At 42.5% G+C, this 23,175-nt stretch overlaps 1 protein-coding gene across 7 annotated transcripts in view; it reads left to right on the plus strand.

The window, feature by feature from the left end:
- Positions 1 to 23,175, plus strand: part of clip2 (CAP-GLY domain containing linker protein 2) — a 161,251-nt gene that overhangs the window by 78,484 nt on the left and 59,592 nt on the right. For all 7 annotated transcript variants that reach the window (XM_087977496.1, XM_087977498.1, XM_087977497.1 and 4 more), the window contains one exon: positions 7,915 to 8,462. In XM_087977496.1, the coding sequence (XP_087833622.1) occupies positions 7,915 to 8,462 (548 nt within the window). The remainder of the gene's footprint in view (positions 1 to 7,914; positions 8,463 to 23,175) is intronic.

The raw sequence follows: 23,175 nt of genomic DNA on the forward strand, positions 1-23,175 counted from the left end.
GGCCATAAACTTACTTTAAACCTTGCCCATTGCCAAAACTATTTGTTTATTTGTAGCTATAGAGATTTGATCCCTTGAAGCTCACATACATGTCAGCATTCATTCCAGCTCCGCTGTCCAATCAAAGACCTGCTTACCCATTTGGAATCGAAGTCTCGGCTCCATAATAGTGACCATGAAACTAACGTCAATTGTTGTAAAATATCATCTGGTCCTCTAATGTGCCTTAAGGAAGGAAATCTGTCACTCTTCTCTGGCCTACATGTGACTCCAGACCCACAGCAATGTTGTTGACTCATAACTGCCCTCAGAAATGGTCTTAGCAAGTCTCTCCATTGAAGGGACACTCAGGATGGACAATACATGTCAGTCTTACTGAGACACCCACATCACATAAAAGAATAAAGAAAACTTTCTCCCTGAGTTTGCTATCAGTATTGGCTTCCTGTGAGCCAATTCTCTCTGTCTCCACATCTCTATCTCAAGCACTGTAATGTCTTACTCCCCTCCTAAATACTCTTATTCTGCCCCCTTAGGGGTTTTGCCCTACTCGTGCTGCTGTTCTCTGCCAGCCCTGTCAGGGGAATATCCTCCAGACTACTCTCAGGAATTCCCTTCTTCCAATTCTCATTGGACATCAGTGGATCTTGATTTTGAAGGCAAGGTTAAAACCTGAGGCAGATCACTGCATGTACACTGATAGATAGATAGGTTCATTGTGCACTGTCAAAAGGGCAAGAAATGGAATCAGTTTGGATGGAGCTAAGAAATAGTAAAGATTAAAAAGCCACTTGTGCAAGTTGTTTAGCAGCATCCTCAGTAGTTACACTATAGGACAAAATCTATAGGACAAAATCTACAGGAAGGGATAGATGGGACAGGTAAGAAATGTATCACAATAATCATGAGTGACTTGATGTGGATGGGCAAATCAGATTGACAAAGTCAATATGGAAAATAAGTTCATGGACTGTGTTCAGGACAGTTTCTTCAAATAGGAAAGGTTTAGAAGGATATGGGCCAAACTCGGGCAAATGGGGCTAGTATAGTTTGGGAAACTTGCATAGGTGAGTTGGACAAAGAGTCTGTTTCCATCGGTAACTATTACTCAATGTGCTGGAGTTAACTGGGGAGCAGACTACTTTAGACTGGTAATGAATGGGATTGAGGAATAACCTCCTGGCAAAGGAATCACTAAATGATAATGATTACAACATGGTAGATTGTTGCATTCAGTTTGTAGGGGGGGGGGGGGGGGGAGTGCAGGCATCAGACAAGTGTTTAAACCTGAACTAAATCATGATAACAGCATGAAGGCAGAGTTAGTGAAACTAAACTGGAAAATTAGGTAGAACAGTAGTGTTACAGTGGTAGACCTTCGAGGAGACACTTAATAACTGTTGGCAAAAATTTATTCCAGCAAGAAAGAAAGATAAATTGAGAGGAATGCATTGGAAGAAACACTGCACAAATTAGAAAACACTAGCGGCAAGTCAGAGGATTGGTCAGGTTTTAATAACCAGCAAAAAAAAGAGAACAAGTAGAGTATGAGAGAAAGCTAGTAAATTATAGGAAAATGTATAATAATACATTTACATAAATATTTAAAGTGGAAATGTGTATCTAAAGTTCAGTCCTCTGGAGAACGAGTCAGGGGAATAGACAATGGAAAATACCTGGGTGTTGATCAGATATTTTACTCTCTTCACTGGGGAAGACTTGGAAAATTTCCCAAATGTACTTGGTGGATAATAGAAAGGAACTTAAATAAGGTGCTTGAAAAATCTATCAGACCCAGAACTGTACGGCCTGTGTCCTGAGGGGCCATGGAACAGAGAACTTTCCAAAATTCCTTAGTTTCTGGAATTAGTCCCAGTGACCAGGAAAATTGCCAAAGCAATTCAAGAAAGGAAGAAGAAAGCAGAAAACTAAAGGCAAGTCAGCCTAACATCTGTTATTGAGAAATTGCTAGAATCCATTAGTAAGGAGGACACTTAGCGAATTATAATGTTATCAGGCAGAGTCAACATGGCTTTGTGAAAGAAGAATTATGTTTAACTAATTTATTTTTTGAGGAAGTAACACACTAAGTTAGCGAGAACAGAGGAAAATCACCTCTACCGTGTATTCAACAAGAACGGGTACCCAATGGACACAGTCTGCGGATTTCTGAGGAACAAACCCAAACAAGCAGACAAAAGATGCCCAGAAACTCTAGCCACTCTCCCCTACAGCAAAGACATCTCGGAAATGACTGCCAGCCTACTCAGACCTCTTGGCATTATGGTAGCCCACAAACCCACCAACACACTAAAACAGCAGCCAATGAACTTGAAAGACCCTATACAGACAACAAAAAAACTAAAATCATCTACAAAATACCTTGCAAGAACTGTAACAAACACTACATTGGACAAACAGGCAGAAAGCTAGCCACCAGGATGCATGAACATCAACTAGCCACAAAATGACATGACCCTCTCTCACTAGTATCCTTACATAAAGAGGAGGAAGAACACCACTTCAACTGGGACAACACATCCATCCTTGGACAATTCAAACAGAGACACACGCGAGAATTCCTAGAACCATAGCATTCCAACTGAAAAATCTATCAACAGGCACATTGACTTGGATCCCATTTACCACCCTCTAAGAAAAAGAACAGGAAATTACATCACCATAGGGAATGATGTCACCACAGGAAATGACATCACTAACCCACGGAAAACCAAACATATAAATAGAAAGCGGGCTACACCACCAATGCTTCATTCGGAGGCTCACTGAAGATGTTACCTAGTATGGCGATGTAACGTCTGGAAACGAACCTTCCAGCTTAGCAAACAAACCTACATCTATAACACACTAAGTGATAAAGAAGAAATGTTCTTCATTTGGATTTCTAAAAAAGCATTTGATAAACTGATCCAAGATTGCTGTACCAGCTGCTTTATGTGCTATCATATTAGTATGGAAAAAGAATTGGCAAACAGGGTAGGATGGGGATAAATGGGTCTTTTTCAGATTGACAAGCTGTATTTAATGGCGTGTCAAAAGGATCACTGCACTATTTGCAATCTACATTGATTACATTGATGCAGGGCCTGATTGTGTGGTAGCTAAATTTGCTGATGATGCTAAGATAGGTAGGAAAGTAAGTTGTCAAGAGGAGGTAAATCATCTCCAAAGGGGTATGGATAGGTTAAGTAAATCAGCAAAAAATTTGGGAGGAAGTATAATGTAGAAAAAGATGACCTGTCCATTTTGGCAGGAAAAACAGAAACATTATTACATTATTTAAATGGAGAGGGAGAGAGATTGCAAAAGTCTGAGGTAAAGGTCATGGGAACAAATTCCTAAACATTACTTCGCAAGTACAGCAATTTAAATGCAAATGGCATTTAGCACAAGGGGAATAATATGTAAAAATAGAGAAGTTACACTACAGCTGTAAAAAGCCTTGGCGAGACCAATATTGTGTATGGGTTTAGTCTCTGTATTTAAAAAAAAATGGAATTGTGTTAGAAACAGTTCAGAGAAGATACATTTGACTCGTTCCCTGGAAGAGGGAGTTATCCTATAAACAAGGGTTGGACAGACTAGACCTGTAACCATTGGAGTTTAGAGTAATCAGGTGATCTTATTAGAACATAAAAGTATGATAATAAGAGTGTGGTTTATATAAACTTTACTATAATTTAGTTTGAGTTTGGATTTTGAATTTGTAGTAAGTGGGTTTTGGTCTAGATGTATAAGGGGTTTTAAATGGTTGAATTGTCAGTATTTTTGTGGCCACTTTTTTTAAATCCAGTGTGAGTGAGAATCCTTCTGGAGAGCAATGGGAGTTTGTTTGCAGTTTGCATTGGGAAATCTTTAAGATTTGACAGAATAAACATTGAAGGGTATTAGCTAGCTTTTAGTTAGAAGGATTGGGAATGGATTCTTTTTATCGTTAAAGAAAAGCCTAGAACTTAGAAAGTTTCTGGCTTCAGTTCTCAGATGTTCCGGTTGAAGTTAGATATATGAAACAGTCATCCAGGAACTTTATTTCAGAAGAGTTAGAAATAGGTCACCGCAGTTACAAAGATTTAATTTGAAATTCCAGAACAGAAGTGTTGTTTGGGTTGTTTGAAGCGGGGGCAAAGTCTAAGCTCAGTTGTTTGAAAAGTCACGGAACAGATTATCTAACATTCAAGACAGGGAATTGAAAGCAATAGGAGAAAGTGAGGTCTGCAGATGCTGGAGATCAGAGCTGAAAATGTGTTGCTGGAGAAGCGCAGCAGGTCAGGCAGCATCCAGGGAGCAGGAGAATCGACGTGTCGGGCATAAGCCCTTCTTCAGGAATGAGGAAAGTTTGTCCAGCAGGCTAAGATAAAAGGTAGGGAGGAGGGACCTGGGGGAGGGGTGTCGGAAATGCGATAGGTGGAAAAAGGTCAAGGTGAGGGTGATAGGTCAGACTGGGGTGGGGGCGGAGAGGTCAGGAAGAAGATTGCAGATTAGGAAGGTGGTGCTGAGTTTGATGGATTTGACTGAGACAAGAATAGTTAATTTAAACTTATAGATGGAATAGAATAGGGAATTCTCTCAGCTGTTTGAGTATTGTAAAGCATTACTGTTGGGATAAGCGGAATATTGTATCCTTACTGTGTCTTTCATATTGTGTTATATGTAAATAGCTTGGTTTATTCTAATTTATCTTAATTTTATTTGCATAACAAACTTCTGTTTTATTATTAAAAGCAAACCTGATGCATCATATGCCTGTTCTCCAGTGGAAGACCAACTTGTTTAAATAATTTTAAAAAATCTATCAAGCCAGTTTTCAGCTTGAGATCTGTAAAAACACCCAAAAACATCTGGCATCAGAACATAAGATGGCTGAAGGAACTTGATTGGGAGGATACTGGGAAGAAAATTACTCAAGTGTGAGGGAGATTTGAACTAGAAGGCACAACTAAGATTAAGAGATTTTTCATTAAAATGGGAATGTTTTTGCTCGTCTATGGAATTCTCTTCCCCAGAAAGTAGTGGAGGCTCTGTCACTGAATTTATTCAAGGCTGAATTGGTAGGTTTTCAATAGACAAGGAAGTTAAGGATTATGGACAGCAGATAGGAAAATGAGGTCAAGATCATCACCAGATCGGCCATCATGTTATTGAATGGTACAGCAGGCTCATCTGGCTGAATGGCCTGATCATTCTCCAAAGTGCCATGCTCCTATTACATTATCAAGATGTGTCATGGATGTTGAAATCATGTCCTCTAGATTCTAGTTCTCTTGTCTTTTGTGCTATTGCATTAAATGAAACAAAGTAAATTAGACTTTCCATTTAAAATGAGCAGGATATTCCCACACAGCTCCTGAAAATACAGTTGAGAAGTTGCTATCCAAACACTAAGGATGTTTGGATGAGCATTTACACTTCACATTTATCCCACTCGCTTCAGAAGAGGCAAACATATGTCGACACAAGCTACAAGAAAATCTAGTCCAAAATTCACCCCTGAAAAGTTTTTAAATTGGGGTCTAGAGAGATATAAATAGTCAGTTACACTTGAGGACATTTATCTCCAGTATTCTCCATCAGAGAATAATGCCAAGAGCACCATCTGTGAGGGAAAGATGGCACCTTAGAAGAGACCTGATAAAAGTTACGAGAGGCGGAGATAGGGTGGATAGTCAGAAGCTTTTTCCCAGGGTTGAAGTTTCGATTACAAGGAGGAACAGGTTCAAGGTGAGAGGGGAAAAGTTTAAGGGAGATGTGCGAGGAAACATTTTCACGCAGAAAGTGGTAGGAGCCTGGAACACACTGCCAGAAGACCTGGTGGAAGCAGGCACATTGGCAACATTCGAGAGGCATCTGAGTGGTTACATGAACAGGGAGGGAACAGAGAGATACAGACCAAATAAGGGTAGAAGGTTTGTTTTTTTTAGTTTAGATAGGGCGTGATGATCGGCACAGGCTTGGAGGGCCGAAGAGCCTGCCCCTGTGCTGTAGTTTACTTTTGTTCTTTTAATCAGCGTACATTGTGATTATCCCTGAAATATTTCACAAAGCAAATGTTATGAAATCAATGAGGTGACATGTTCGACATAAGGTGTTTTGTGCAAGAAATCCTTTATAAATTGAGATGATGTGTCTTTCTATTTCAGTATTGCAGAATTATAGAATAGAAGGCTGCTATTCTGACTGCTTCATTTGTCCTGGTGAGAGTCAGCAACCCGGTTTTGCATATTTCCTTCTATTAACTGCTTGCAAATCTCCAACTGTCGCCTAATCCGTGTACATTTGGACATCAGTTGCCTTCTTTACTCTTGTGCTTCCATCCAAATCATTTCTCCATAAATGAACAATGAAAGAACTTCACGAAAGCACAGATTGTAGATCATTATGCACACATTGTCTGTGTGAAAAGTTGCTGACTTACCCCAACTGTCTGCTTTTTGCTCACCAGCTATTCACTTAAAATCCACACAGTTCTGCCAATATAATCTGCATCAAGCTCAATAAAAAGTTACATGGAACTTAAACACTTCTTGAATATCCACATTAGCAACATCCACTGCATTCTCTCAATTTGCCAATTTTCTGATGTCCTTAAAGAGTTGAATTATATTAGTCAAATATGACTTGCCCTTTTCCAAAGTCATGATGACAGAAGATGCATGAGGCACTAAGTGTTGAGGATTTTAGAGGTTAATGGTTCGACTGCTATTACGTTAAGAAATTTCAAACACAAATTAAATCCAGTGTAGTTTCCAAGGTCTTTGCTCGTCCAGAAAGTATTGTGTATTCTAGTATGTTGTAAATTATCAATGTATATCATAGAATATTTTAATGCAAAAATAAAAAGTATTTTCTGAAATGCTGCCCTGTATTTCATGAAGGATATTATGGTGGACAATAAGCAATGTGGTAATTATTTTGTTTGTGGAATCTTGCTGCGAACAATTTGCTGCCATGTTTCCAACTTCACAACAGTAACTATACTTTGAAGGCACTTTATTGGCTTTGGAACACTGTGTAATTTGTGACAGATCTATCTTTGGATATGTATCTCCAGTTGTGTTATTTCTCTATCCTCCTTGAGTACCTCAGTCACCTTCCATAAATATTGATTCAAAATACTAAACAAAGATCTTTTTATATTCCTTCATTCTCATTCATTCTTGTCATTCTATCTGCTCTTTGCTATTTCCTTTTATTTCAACTTCTTTCTTGCTCACATGTAGGTTTCCTAGCCTCCGATTTTTATTTATCTTCTATCTACGTTTTTCTAACTCACTCTTTTGCATCATTGTCTTTTTATCCACTGCAACCTAGTTTTAGCAGCTTTCTACTCTTGTAAACCCAAGGTCACTGCAGTCCAGATGTTTTTATTGGAGCGTTTTCAGCACGCTATAAGCTTGCTGGTAATTCACTCCCTACCTATTGAACAGCTTGGAGAGTCTGGCCTGGATTGATCCACTATTCTGGCTCCCTAGCAATTGGCAAAACGTGAGTCTCCAAAACTTAGTCCTAACCTCGAGTGACTTTCCCTTCCTGAATGTCATCTGCAACTTGCCTCTTCCTTAGTGCTCTGCTTTATACTTCTTCAAGCTTCTCTTAGTCCTTCTCTTTTGTGCTTCTCTGTCATTTATCTCTTCATGTCCTTGGCACCTTTAATGTTGCGTTGGTAGTATAATACTGTGGGAGTGAATCCATTATTGGAATCCAGCACATTGGGACTTCTATTTACTGTTTGTTGTTCGGTGCATGTTGTGCAATAATGGGGAAATAAAGATATCAGCTGCACTTAACCATTTCCTAATTTTAAGTGATTGCTATTGACCTTTTTGTATATGAATTCTGAAATGGAACTGGCTCGGCCCTCAAATTGATCAGCATTTTCCCTCTGTTGGTTTTCAGGTTCTCCATTGCACAAGCAAGCTGCAATCCCTGTACCTAGTGACAAATTGCCCTCGAAGAGTGCTGAGGTGGGCGATGACTGCATCGGAGATTTTGCCATCGGGGATCGTATCTGGGTGAATGGTGTGAAGCCTGGCGTCATACAGTTTCTTGGGGAAACGCAATTTGCTCCCGGAAAATGGGCAGGAGTTGTCCTCGATGAACCTGTGGGGAAAAACGATGGGTCTGTCGGGGGCGTGCGGTACTTTGAATGTGGAGCTTTACAAGGCATTTTCACTAGGCCCTCGAAGCTGGCACTCCGTCCCTCGAGTGATGGCGCTGGGAGTGATGCCCATTCTGGGGACTCTGTTACATTTCCAGCCCCAGCCTCACATCATGGTACTGCCACCCCGCCACCCTCAAGCCAACGCATCAACTGCACAATCCCACTGAGGGAAAGCATCTTGAACAGTTCCATGAAGACGGGGAATGAGTCTGGATCAAACCTGTCTGATAGCGGATCTGTAAAGAAAGGGGACAAGGATTTGAGATGTGGGGATCGTGTTCTGGTAAGTTCCTTCATTCCTGAGGGGGTTTTTATTGATGGACCCCACAGTGTGGATTGTGTACGTTGTTGAACACAGCTTTGGCCACCAGGCTGAGTTTAACTGTGCAGTGTGGAGATTTAAAGCAAGTCCTCCAGTGTCAAAACCAGGCAGAAAAATCTCCAATTCTAAAGCTGTGCTGATTTCTTTCTCAAAGCAAAATCTGCTTTCATTTCCTTTTACTTTTATTTCTAACCCCACTGCAATGTAATCATTTACATTGATTGTCCAAACTGTAGGAAGCTATTTAGCCCTAATTGAATGAGATCGTGATTAGTTCATGATGCTGTCCATTGTCCCATTTCCCTTTTAATACCTTGGGATAGCAAACATCTATCTCTGTTTAAAATGGCCAGTCAACTTAGCCTCAGTGGTTACTTGCAGAACAGCGTATCAAATCTCTCCATCTTCGTGTGTGTAGAAGTGGTTCCAAATTTCACTTCTACTGTTTTGTTTTGTAAGCCCAACAAGGCCACGTGGTTTACATCAGACATTGACAGGAATTGATAAGTGGTTTGGTTGATTGCTTTCTAACTGATAAAGATTGAGACACAATGGATGTGCAAAGTTATTTAGGGGCTCGCGCGCCTGGATGATGAGGGAAGGTTGTTTGTTACATGGTGAGGAATGGAATATCCAACAGGCCTGTCTTCAGTTTTTGTACACCGTCCTTTAGTTCCACACTGCTCAAAGAGCAAAGTCTCTCTGTTCCTCTAATATCTTGGAAATTTCGATCAAGTCATGCCTTGAGCTTGTAAATTCCAACCAACACAACCCTAGTGTGTGTAATCCCTCCTCTTACCTTGACCCTTGGAGATTAGATTTCATTTTAGTAAATGGTAGCTGACTTTTCTCCACTATGTCCCTCCTAAAATTGTGGGGTCCAGAAGTGAACACAGTCCTCCAGGTAGACATAGAGTCATAGAGATATGCAGCGCGGAAACAGACCCTTCGGTCTAACACATCCATGCCGACCAGATATCCCAACCTAATCTAGTCTCATTTGCCAGCAGTTGGTGCATAGCCCTCTAAATCCTTCTTATTCATAGCCCATCCATTGATAAGCCAGGCTTTGAGTCGCTATGACATGATTTCACTCCCATTGTATTCCACTCCTCAATGTAATCATTTACATGTTTCTCATTACTTTCTAAATGATAAAAAAATCAGCCAAAAGAACACTACCTGACAATTCCCTTCAATGACTGGTGTAAACCACAGGACTTCGTTAGGGAATAAACAATCATTTTTGTTCACATTTGGTTTAATGGGCATATTATTTCACTAGTACCCTCCGCCTACAGAAACAAATGTTTCAGTGACGTTGATCAAAGTGAACGTTGTGTCAGGCAGGATCCCAGATATAATTTGCAAATTGTGATCCTATCACACAATTGGCACCAGGACACACATTTGAGGTATGCAGTACTCATTGGCACCACATGAAAGGATTGTGCATTGGTAATTCGCTCAACATCGTTATCAAGACTTTTAAAATATTTGTTCATGGGATACAGGTATCAATGGCTGGGCAAGCATTTACTGGCCATCTGTAGTTACCCTGGAGATGATGGTGTAGAGCTATCTTCTTGAATTTGGGCTGCTGCAGTACTTGGGGTGTAGGGACCCTTAGTTTTGTAAGGGTGGGAGTTCCAGGATTTTGACCCAGCAACAATGAAGGGACAGCGATACATTTCCAAGTCAGGATGGTGATTAGTTTGAAGAAGGAAATGTACAGGAGGTGGTGTTCCCATGTATCTGCTGCTCTTGTCCCTGGTGGTAAAGATACTGGGTTCAGAAGCTGCTGTTGAGGAGCCTTGTAGAGGCTATGGTTTATATTGTCAATGATTCATATTTTTAGCACTGAGCATCAGTGCTGAAGGGAGTGAATATTGAAGGTAGTGGATGGCGTGCCAATCAAATGGGCTGCTTTGTCACTAATGTGTTAACCAGTTTTTGATGATTTAATTGCACTGGATAATGTCAAGCTACTTGAGCACTGTTCAAGTTGTGCTAATCTAGGAAAGTGTGGAACGTCCTAGCACAGTCCTGATTTGTGCTTTGTACATAGCGGACAGGCTTTGGGGAGACGGGAGTTAATCACTGAAGGAATCTTGGCTGCTGATCTGTTCTTGTAGCCTCTGTATTTATGTAGCTGGTCTAGTTCAGTTTCAATGGTAACAACACCCACAGTTTAGATTAGGTACAAAGCATTCTTTATTTAGACAGTGAAAGGAAATGTATGACCTGTGATAATTGAGATGTTTCACTGATGCCATAGGCTGAGCAGTTGGCACAGAACGTCATAGAGTCATACAGCAGGGAAACAGGCCCTTTGGCTCACTATGTCTATGCCTACAGAAACAACAGAAAAATGTGAACTTGATTTAACCGTGTGACCATTCTGTGGAATATGAGGTCGGCATGAATTTGTGGACTGATGGGAATGGTGTCCCCTTTCCCTAAACAAATGAGAAGTTCTCTCTATGGATGGGTGATGGGTGACTTCACATCCTGGGTTGGTCAAGGAAGCCAGCACATTATTCCAGTAATGGGCACAAGACTGAGAAAAGCTGAACTAACCTGAAACCTCTTAAATACAACCACTCAGACACAGCAAAACCTGACCCTGAAGATTGCCAACATCATCAAGGACCCCTCCCACTCTCTTCCAACCCCTCCCATCAGGCAGAAGATACAGAAGCCTGAACACATGCACCAATAGATTCAAGAACAGCTTCTTCACTGCCGTTATTAGTCTGCTGAGTGGACCTCTCTGACATCAAATAATGTTGACCTTGCTTTGCATATCCCCAGTGCTGTTGTAACCTTGTATGCCTCGTTCTGTTTAAACCCCCTCTGATCTGTACGTACTTGTTTGCTGTGATCTGCCTGCACTGCTCGCAGAACAAAACTTTTCACTGTACTTAGAGACATATGACTACAATAAATCAAATCAAATCACTTTTAACAGCTTGTCAAAAATCTCCTTCCCTATGTTTGCAGCACGGACTTTTACCAGAGAAAGAAAGCTAATGCCTGAGATTGCAGATGCCACACAGAGCATTAATACACAACGTAAGGACTTCTAGACTTTGCGGGTGATATATAGAAATTAAAGAGGGTACTTGTGGCACAATATCCCTGCCTCTGGACCAGGAGGCCCGGGTTCAAGTCTCACCTGCTGTGAAGATGTGTAACGTCCCTGAACAGGTTGATCAGAAAATATCTATCGAAGTTAGTGGATAGAAAGCGGTTGTAGGGATAAATGGATATTTTCAAATCAGCAGGCTGTAACTAATGACGTGCCACAAGGGCCTTGGTTATTTATAAACTGTATCAGTGACTGAGACAGAGAATAATATATTCAAGTTTGCTGATGGACCATCCTCTCAGGAGGATGCAGTGAGGCCGCAAAGAAATATAGACAGGTTACATAAATTAAAACAAGGAACTGGAGATCTGAAACAAAACAGAAATTGCTGGAGAAACCCGACAAGTCTAGCAGCATCTATGGGGACAAAGCAGAATTAATGTTCTGAGGGCCTTCTGAAGTTCGGACATAAACATTACCTCTGCTTTCGCCCCACAGATGCTACCAAACCTGCTGTGTTTAGCCAGTAATTTCCATTTTTGTTGTAGACAGGTTACCTGACCAGATAAGAAGGTGACAGATGGATAATGTGGGGTGGTGTGTTATTATTCACTTTGGTTTGTAAAAATAGAAAAACATAAAATTTCATACTTTTTTTTAACAAAACGTTTAAATGTTGATGTTCCTTGGATAAAGACAGCGGAGAACCAAAGGGTTAGCAAACAGATGCAGCAAGCAGTAAGAGCAGTTAGGGTGGCACGGTGTCCTAGTGGTTAGCACTGCTGTCTCACAGCACCAGGGACCTGGGTTTGATTCCTGCCTTGGGTGACTGTGTGGAGTTTGCACATTCTCCCTGTGTCTGCGTGGGTTTCCTCTGGGTGTTCTGGTTTCATCCCATAATCCAAAGATGTGCAGGTTAGGTGGCTTGGCCATGCTAAATTGCCCCTAGTGTTTAGGGATGTGTAGGGTAGGTGTGTTAGTCAGGGGAAATTTAGAGCAATAGGTTCAGGGAATGGGTCTGGGTGGGATACTCTTTGGAGGGTTGGTGTGGACTTGTTGGGCTGAAGGTCCGGTTTCCACACTGTAGGGATTCTATTCTAAGTGACTTGTTGGTCATTATTGCAGTAGGATTGGAGTACAAGACTAAATAAATCTTGCTTTAATAGTACAGACTGTTGGTGTAGTTTGGGTCTCCATATTTTAGGAAATTGACACTCACTTTGGAGACGGCGTGGAAAGGTTTATTAACTTTAGTCCCAGGGATGAAAGAGTTGTGCCAAGATGGATTTCAAAACTAGGGGGCACATGTTTAAGGTAAGGGGAGAGAGATTTTAAAAAAGACATGGGGGCAAATTTTTTTTTACACAGAGTGGTTCACATGTGGAATCATGTAGGCACAATTACAACTTTTAAGAGACATTTGAATAAGTACATGAGTAGGAAAAGTTTGGAGGGATATGGGCCGGGAGCAGGCAGGTGGGACTAGTTTAATTTGGGATTGTGGTTGACATGGACTAGTTGGACCGAAGGGTCTGTTTACATGCTGCTTGACTCTATGAGAATAAGTTGCACCTATATCCTCTGCAATTTAGAAGAAATTGAGAATGGCAGTTATGATGAAAGATTTGGGATTCTGCAGTCTTCGGCAGAGTAGGCGCAGAAAAATTCTATAACATGGAAACAATCAACACAAGAAAGATCGAGGAAACTCTGTATTCTCCAGAGTTTTGAAGAATGAGAGGTGACCTGATTGAAACTGACAGAATTCCTACAGGATGTGATGGGTTAGATCTAGATCCACGTAGAAACATAGCCTGTGGACCTCTTGAGCGTGCTCCACCATTCAATAGACCACGGCTGATCATTGAGCTCAATACCCTAATCCCACCCTCTCCATATCCCTTGATCCCTTTCGCCACAAAAACTATATGCACCTCCCTCTTGAAAATACATGATGTCTTGACCTCAACTCCGTCTTGTGGCAGTGAGTTCCATCGGCTCACCACTCTCTGAGTGAAGAAATTTCTCCTCATCTCATGCCTTAAAAGACTTGCCCTTTTTTAACTATTACCTTTAGTTCTGGACTCCCCCACTATTGGGATCATCCGTCCTGCATCAAACCTGTCTAGTCCTGTTAGAAGTTTATAGGTTTTGATGAGATCACACCCCCCCCCCCATTCTTCTAAACTCCAGTGACTATAATCCTAACTGACTCAATCTCTCCTCATATATCAGACCTGCCATCCCAGGAATTAACTTGGTAAACCTTTTGTTGCATCCACTTTCCAACAAGCTCATCCTCCCTCAGATAAGGAGACCAAAACTGCAAGCAGCATTGCAGAGGGGGCCTCACCAATACCCTATATAACTGCAGCAAGACGTCCTTGTTCCTGTACTCGAAGCCTCTCACTCTGAAGGCCAACATACTGTTTGGCTTCTTTACTGCCTGCTGCACCTGCACACTTACTTTCAGCAACTGGTGCGCAAGGACACCCAGATTTCCCTGAACATTTCCCATCTCTCAATTTACTGCCATTCATATAATAATCTGCCTTCATATTTTTGCTGCCAAAATGGATAACCTAATATTTATCCACATTACACTGCATCTTCCATGTATTTGCCGACTCACACAGCCTATCTAAATCACACTGCAACATCTCCGCATCCTCATAGCTCACACCCTTCCACCCTGTCACCTGCAAAGTTGAAAATATTACATTGAGTTCCCTGATCTATAACATTAACATGTAAATGTGAATAGGTGGGAATGTAATACTGATCCCTGCAGTACCCCACTAGTCACTGCCTGCCATTCAAACAAAGACCCATTTATATCTACTTTGTTTCCTGTCTGCTCTCCAATCTTCTGCCCATCTCAATGTAAAAGCCCCTATCCCATATGCTTTAATGTTACACATTAATCTCTTCTGTGAGACTTTGTCAAAAACCTTCTGAAAGTCCAAATAAAGCACATCCACTGGCTTCGCCTGATCAACTCTACTTGTTGCATCCTGGAAGAATTCCAGTGCATTTGTCAAGCTTGATTTCCCTATTTTAAATCCACGCTGACTGTCTCTGATACTGCCGCTGCTTAATAATGTTGGGGGCCGGCCCGGAAAGTGGGCTCTCCTCCCAGAGGGCAGTTGATGCGATGTCTGCATTCTGGACCAACGAGCAGCTGGAAAACCCCAGTCCGTTTTCAATTGCAAAAGCTTGGGCCAGAATCAGGGCAGAGTACCTGTTCTGGAAAAGGGATGGCGAGATGGAAAACGTAATCGCTGAAAGGAAAGTTTGGAATGGATGGCACGAGAATGTCCCTCCCTCGTTGATGGGCAGAAAGGAATGCACGGCTCTCGAGTTGCTGTACATCATGGTGACTTCTACATATTCGTCGTTATTCTTTAAAACTGCAGATACTTTTTGGTTTCTGCATTACTCTTGCGGGTGATGGCCAGAAATAACGAAGACTGAAGCTCCAGTTGTTCAACTTTCCAATAGGTTCCTTAATTTCCCTTCCCTTCATTGTAGTAAGTTGTTCTGTCTCAAATGAGCCCTGAGTTTTTTTTTAATCTCCTTTAACTAATTATGGAAATGCATTCCATGCATTGATCACCATTGGAGTGATTCACATAAATATTATCTTTTACCACTTTGGACATGGGTATCTCCTCTCACAGTTTATTGGCTGTATTTACCCATTCTAACACTGGCACCATGTATCATGTGCCAATTGCTTGCCCACAAGTGGAGCTTTACTTTCTTGTCCCAGGTCCTGCCCCACCCCACATCTGCCCAAGCTGTCACTCAACCTCTATCTGAAGTTAGATTGTTTTCCCACCAGTCAACTATTATAAAACTGCAAGGTATGTGCTTTACCACAGATTACATTCACTTTTGAACCACAGCCAAAGGGCTGCAGTCTTTGACGTACAGATACAGCCACAATGCTTCTGGGGAGGGAATTCCAAATCTTTGGGCCAACCGGTGGTGTGTGGACAGGAGAGTAACTTGCAGGTTGGGTTGTCCCATACATCTGCTCTTTCTGCTTGTGCTGCTTGTAAAGGTTGTGGGTGTAGTAAAATCAGACTTGTGAACATGTACGGAATTTAGTAAACAAAATATTTACATTAGAGAGGGTAGGACAAAGTCTGTCTGAGACTCTGCACACTTAGGTTCTGATTCTATCGTGTTCAGACATTGCTAAGGCATTCCACCTTATTAGTGACTATTTGAGTGAAGGATAGTTAATCCTTTACTCCACAGTGCTGTCAAAGGTGCCATGGTGAGTTGCTGCAGTGCATCTTGTAGATGGTAGACAGTGCTGTGGACCCTGGTAATGGGTGGGCTGCTGATCAAGTGGACTACTTTGTCCTGGATGGTGTTGAACATCCCGAGTGTTGGAGCTTGACGGAAAGCTTTGGACCTGAAATGTTTACCTTGCTTCAGTCTCCATAGACCCTGCAGAGCTTTTCTTGGGTGCTTTCAGCTTATGTTTGAGTTTGGCCTGTATTGATGTACAAGTGCAAAAATGAATTCTGCACCATATCAGCTGTTGTGAGTTCTGTTCCACTGTGTGCTGCATGGACTTGTTTACTGCATTAAAATTGACTCTGTTCAGTTTTATTCTTCCCAGATAACTGAGCAAGGCGATCGTTCAATACGCAATCCTTATCCTTTAACCTGCCATTTACCTGACAGGGCCACTATTAGCAGCAGTGCCTTGCCAAAGTGTTGGCCATCACTCATGGCCCTCAGAAATCTGTGCCAAGGAAAATAAAATTTGAGAGAACATAGGACACTCCCACTGTCACAAGCCCCCCCCCCCCTCACCATAACTGAGTTGTATGTCCAAACGCCTCCTTAAAATACCTCCTCTCCATAAAGCCCACAATTTCATTATTCTTTGTGATAGCATTGTTTCACGTTCTCGCCTTAACTTTAACCTTGAGCCAGTTTTTTTCAATCCCAACACCTAATCATTGAAATTTCAATTTACTCACTTCAACAGACTCAACCTCTTGATCTTCGTCACTTCTCTTCCACTGTAAATGACCTGAAGGATTGGTTTTGGAGGTTGTTCACCATTGTTCGTAACGGCAGGGGAAATCAAAGGTTATTGAATGAGATGGGAAAGTGGAGACACAAACAGATCCTATCGAATGGTAGAACAGCCGGGGAGGGTCAGAATGTCTACTCCTGCTAATTCATCTGTTCACCGCCTGCTCAGGACAGCTCGGGGCATGTGACTCTTCCCAGAAATGTTCAGCTCCTGGGAAAGAAAGAAGGAAAGACCAGGTCGTAAGAACATTGCAAAGTGGTCATTGATGTGTTACCCCAGCAAACCTGACAATGGCGCCCTCTGTTCCTGCCAAATGGGAGTGGGCAAGTGGCAGGTTGAACCTTCATTCCTGCTGTTAACTTGCTGAACTCCTGATCGTAGCCACTCTGCTGCAGTCCCTTTCAAATCAGGCGAAGGCAACGCCAGGGAGGCCACTGTTCACCTGAACATTCTGATAGCTGGCCTCAGAGTCACATTTCTGAAAGGAAGCCCATAGATTTCTCACAAAGTGCTCACAGCCGGTGCGGAAATAAGGTAGTGGCCACGTCTGGGCCTCCACTTGGGATTCTAGGTAGCTGGAGTCTGAGCTCAGCATGGTAAATGGTCTGTCTTTTCAAGGACAATCCTGAAATTACCAGCTCAGCAGCTGGACAGCAGTCCCCTCCCAGGCTGCCTTGGCAGCTCAGGCTAATCCAACTATCCATGTCTGGCTAACCAAGACAATAGGAAGTGCAGTGAAGATCTACAGCTTAATCCGTCATATTGGGATCCAGGTAAAGAGGAAAGGTGAGAGAAAGGCAGGCATTTAGGCTTGGAATGGAGGTCCTGCACGGTGGTTAAGGAAACAGGAACAGTAAATTCCGAATATTGTTTTGAATTGAACTGAGGGGGCAAAACAAAGGAATTCTCATATGCACAAGTGAAAAGGAAATCGAAGACTTGTTTTGCAAGGATGAGGACTCAATGTACGGAGTGGTCTTTGAGAGTGAGTAGTGGAGCAGAAGAAATCTTTTAGGTAATTGAGGAAATGATTAACTGCTCTGGCGGCTGGCAATGGAGGACTGTTCTGGATGGATGGGTCACTGAGATTGACCGAATGCCCTTTCAGATCAGTGATTATCAGGTCATCTTGTGAGCATGTGTGCACAGATAACCAGGCACTAAATCTTAACCTGTTTCGAACAGCCCTTGTCGGCTGCAGGGCTTCTGCCTGGTCTGACCTGTCAGCTGCGATTTATTAAAAATACCCTGTTCCCTCACAAATCATCTGCTAATGGGGTTAATTAAATTCGTGACCCTGTTGAGAGGGCATGGATCAGCTATTTTTTTAAAAAGTGGTCTGGTTGGAGCATTTCCTATGTCAAATATACTTGATTTTTTCCAAGTCTTATTCAACCTACAACAGCAACCTGGGGTTATCACAGAATCCCTACAGTGTGGAAGCAGGCTATTTAGCCTATCAAGTCCACACTGACCCTCTGGTGCAGCCAGAGGGAATTGGTGGGGTGTTGAACCAATACTTTACATCCGTTTTCACTCAAAAGAATGAGGATGGAAGTATGGAGCCCAGTGGGAGATACTATGGGGTGCTTGGGCAAATTGGCATAGGGAAGGACGAGGCATTGAGGGTGTGGTTGGCTTAAAGTGGACAAATCTCCAGGTCTGGATGAATTGTATTCCAGGCTGCTGTGGGAGGCAAGGAAGAAGATTGCAGAGGGGCACCGACCCAAATTTTTAATTCTTGTCGGACCACAGGGGAGGTGACAAAGGACTGGAGAATAGCTCATGTAGTCCCAATATTTAGAAGAGGGTTGTAGAGTTAAGCCCAAGAACTACAAAGCAGTGATTCTGTTGTCAGTGGTGGGGAAACTATTGGAGAAAATTCTGAAGGAGAGCATCTATCTCCATTTGTCGAGGCAAGGCTTAATCAGGGATAGTCAGCATGGCTTTGGCAGAGAGAGGTCTTGCCTAACAAATTTGAAGTTTTTGAGAAGCTGATTAGGCATGTAGATGAGGTTAGTGCAGTTGATGTATGTAATTTGTATGGATTTCAGCAAAGCCTTTGACAGGGTCCCGTGTAGGAGACTTATCAAGAAGGCAAATGCACATGGGATACAGGGTAACTTGATAAAGTGGATTCAGAATTGGCTCAGTTGGAGGAGACAGAGGGTGATGACTGAGGGCTGCTTTACTGACTGGAAAGCAATGTCCAGTGACATGCCCCAGGGAACTGTGCTGGATCGCCTGTTATTCATCATTTATATCAATGACATAGAAGACTATGGGAGGAGTTGGATTAGTAAATCTGCAGATGACACAACGATTGGTTGGCTGATTTACAGTGAGGTTGAGTCTCTTGGGCTACAGAAAGATATAACAAGATATAACAAGATGGTCAATGGCCGATGGAATTTAACCCTGAAATGTGTGAGATGATACACTTTCAATGAAGTAATTGGACAAGAAAGTATTCAGTGAACAGCCTAATACTTGGAATTCTGCGGAACGAGGGGACCTTGGAGCGTTTGTCCATGGATCTCTGAAGGTGCAAGAGCATGTTAGGGTGGTGAAAAAGGCCTTTGGGACACAGCTTTATTAATCAAGGCATAGATTTCAAAAGCAGGGAAGTCATGTTGGAGCTGTCCAGAACTTTGGTGAGACCACAGCTGGAGTACTGTGGGTCATTCTGGTCACCACATCACGGGAAGGATGAGATTGCACTGGAGGGAGTGCAGAGGAGATTCACCAGGATGGGATGGAAAATTGAAGTTATAAAGGAAGGTTGGATAGGCTTGGGTTGTTTTTATTGGAGCAGAGAAGACTGAGGGATGGTCTGATTGAGGTGAACAAGATTCTGAGGGGCATGGACAGAGTGGGTAAGGAGCAGCTGCTCCTCTGAGTTGGAGGGTCAGTCATGAGGGGTCACAGGTTAAAGGTGAGGGGAAGAGGTTTAGGGGAATGTGAGGAAAAACCTCTAACCAGAGTGTGGTCATTAACTGGAATGTGCTGCATGGGAGGGTGTTAGAGGCAAGTTGCCTCACCTCCTGGATAAGGCACTTGGCACATCATAACATTCAAGGCTATGGGCCAAGCTGGTCAATGGGATTAGGTTGAAGGCCAGGTATCTTCACGTATCAATGCAGTCTCGATGGGCTGAAGCACCTCTTCTGCACTGTATGATTCTATAATAAGCAGCACAGGTAATTGGTACTGAGCAGGAAGGCGAAAGGAAATAGATAATTAAGATATGAGGAAATACAAGGGTTTTTGAAATAACTTCAGAGGCTGGTGTCCCGTCACCCAGCCACCCTTCATTCACACATGGAAAGTCCTTGATTCTGGTTCAGTCTTGACAGAGTCAACTCTGAGAGTCAGGATATCTGACACTAGTGACTTTTGAGAAGATTTGTAGCTCAGCTTGAGTTCTGGATGTAGGTTTGCTCGCTGATGGACCTTCCAGCTCAGCGAGCAAACCTACATTAATGTCTGACACTCCTGTTTATGTCTGTCAGCCAGGGCTCCCTGATCAGACCAGATTAATGGCCCCAATCAGTGAACTCATATTAGTTTGAGGTGAAAGTGAGGACTGCAGATGCTGGAGATTAGAATCAAGAATGTGGTGCTGGAAAAGCACAGCAGGTTTCTGCTGAAGGGTTTTTGCCCAAAACATCAAGTCCCCTGCTTCTCGGATGCTGCCTGACCTGCCGTGCTTTTCCAGCATCACACTCTCAACTCATATTCTTTGGAACAAGCTCAGCCAGATGGACCCCAATCACTAGAGCCTTGAGAACATTTCTTTTAAGGGCAGCAAAAGTGATGGCAGAACAGAGAGCACTGGAAGGAGATTCCAGAAGACAGGAATGTAGCATTCCTTCACATATGTGTGTGTGTGTACGTACAATTTAAATAACATTTCATTCAATGCTGACTATAATGACTCAATGTAACGTGCTTCATCATATTTCCAGGCAGTGCATTCTAGACCTTAACTACTTGCTCATGAAAAGGTTTCTCTCTCCATTTCGCTATTGCTTCTTTTGCACATCACTTTATATTTGTAAGCTCTTGTTCCTTTTACAAGTGAGAACAGTTTCTCCCTCTCTACTTTGTCCAGCTCACTGATGACTTTGAAACCCTCTAACAGATCCCTCTATCTTAACCTCCTTCTCTCCAGGGAGAAGCGTCCCATCTTTCTCCAGTCTATCCTCATTTGTGAAGTTCCTTGTCCTTTAGACCATTCTCAGAAACTGCCTCTGTACTCTCTCCAATGTGTTCACAACCTTCCTATAATCTGGCACCCAGAATAGTCAGTACACAGTACCCCAGCTGAGGTCTAACCAGTGTTGTATATGAGTTCAACATCACCTCTTAGCTCCTTGAAAATGGAGACAGGATAGTGAAGAAGGCCTTTGGTATGGTTGCCTTTATTGGTCAGTGCATTGAGTATAGAAGTTGGGAGGTCATATTGTGACAGTACAGGACATTGGTTAGGCAACTTTTGGAATACTGTGCACAATTCTGGTCTACCTCCTACAGGAAGGATGTTGTGAAACTTTGAACGGGTTCAGAAAAGACCGGAGAGTTTGAGATATTGGGAGAGGCTGAATAAGCTGGAGTTATTTTCTCTGGGGTGTCGGAGGCTGAGGGGTGACCTTACAGAGGTTTATAAAATCATAAGGGGCATGGATAGGGTAAATAGACAAGGTCTTTTCCCTGGTGTGGAAGAGTCCAAAACTAAAGGGCGTAGCTTTAAGGTCAGAGGGGAAAGCTTTGAAAGGGACTTAAGGGGCAACTTTTTCATGCAGAGGGTGGAGTGTGTATGGAATGAGCTGCCAGAGGAAGTGGTGGAGGCTGATACAATTACAACATTTAAAAGGCATTCGGATGGGTATATGAATAGGAAGGGTTCAGAGGGATTATGGGCCATAAGCTGGCAAATGGAACAAAATTCACTTAGGATATCTGGTCAGCATGGACGAGTTGGACCGAAGGGTCTATTTCCGTGCTGTACATCACTATGACTCTTGCTCCTGTATACTTCTCCTAATAAAGCTGAGGATTCTGTATGCTTCATTTACTGCTGTCTGCAGCCATCTAGCCACCTTCAGTAACCTGTGTGCCGATACACTGTGCTCCTACCTCCCCGTTCGATTTGCACACCCTATTTTACATTGTCTTTCAGTGTTCTTCCTAACAAAATGCCTCGCCTCACTTCACTGAACAACTCAGGAATGTGTTGCTCATTCTTTTCTGTGTCACTGTATTTAAAAGAAGTCTGAGAGGGTTGCCAGTGTTGACTGGATGTACTGCGATTCTCTAGTTCCTGTGGGAGATGCTGGGCTTCAGTGATCCTAGGAGGAGAAAGTGAGGTCTGCAGATGCTGGAGATCAGAGCTGGAAATGTGTTGCTGGAAAAGCGCAGCAGGTCAGGCAGCATCCAGGGAACAGGAGAATCGACGTTTCGGGCATAAGCCCTTCCTGAAGAAGGGCTTATGCCCGAAACGTCGATTCTCCTGTTCCCTGGATGCTGCCTGACCTGCTGCGCTTTTCCAGCAACACATTTCCAGCTTCAGTGATCCTAAAACAGCAGTCTAGGTGGGAGTTTTAATTTGTTTCAAAGGTTGGGAAGAGTCATTCCTGAAAGAAGTCGGTGTTAATCCTGTTTTTATTAGAGTTATTGAACATAATTTATCATAGTGGGCTGTGAACTTGTGATCTCTTCATTGTGAGTCTGTGGTGATAATTATGGTATCACTGCACCCTGTCATTGCCACTTCCCATTGGCTCAGTTCCATTGCAGTTGTACAGTCTGAAGCTTTTACTACTGAGTCTTCCAACATTGAATCGACCTGGTTTTCCAAAGGAAGAAAAATCAACTTTGAATAAACAAATTACCTGATGCTGCACATTATGGTCTGTGTAAACTGCATGTTACAGTCTGTATAAATTGCATGTTACAGTCTGTGTAAACTGCATGTTACAGTCTGTATAAACTGCGTGTTATGGTCTGTGTAAACTGCATGTTACAGTCTGTATAAACTGCATGTTACAGTCTGTATAAACTGCGTGTTATGGTCTGTGTAAACTGCATGTTACAGTCTGTATAAACTGCATGTTACAGTCTGTATAAACTGCGTGTTATGGTCTGTGTAAACTGCATGTTACAGTCTGTATAAACTGCATGTTACAGTCTGTATAAACTGCGTGTTATGGTCTGTGTAAACTGCATGTTACAGTCTGTATAAACTGCGTGTTATGGTCTGTGTAAACTGCATGTTATGGTCTGTGTAAACTGCATGTTACAGTCTGTATAAACTGCGTGTTATGGTCTGTGTAAACTGAGTGTTATGGTCCATGTAAACTGTATGTTACAGTCTGTGTAAACTGTATATTACGATCTGTATAAACTGCATGTTATGGTCTGTGCAAACTGCATGTTATAGTGTGTGGCCCAATTTTCAAAGCCTTTGCACACCTTATAATGAAATCATTATCATTTTGGACAGTCACATGAACAGGCAG

Source organism: Chiloscyllium plagiosum, unplaced genomic scaffold (genome assembly GCF_037043375.1).
Source record: "Chiloscyllium plagiosum isolate Xiang-an unplaced genomic scaffold, Cpla_swu_hap1 HiC_scaffold_31, whole genome shotgun sequence".
Classification (NCBI taxonomy): domain Eukaryota; kingdom Metazoa; phylum Chordata; class Chondrichthyes; order Orectolobiformes; family Hemiscylliidae; genus Chiloscyllium; species Chiloscyllium plagiosum.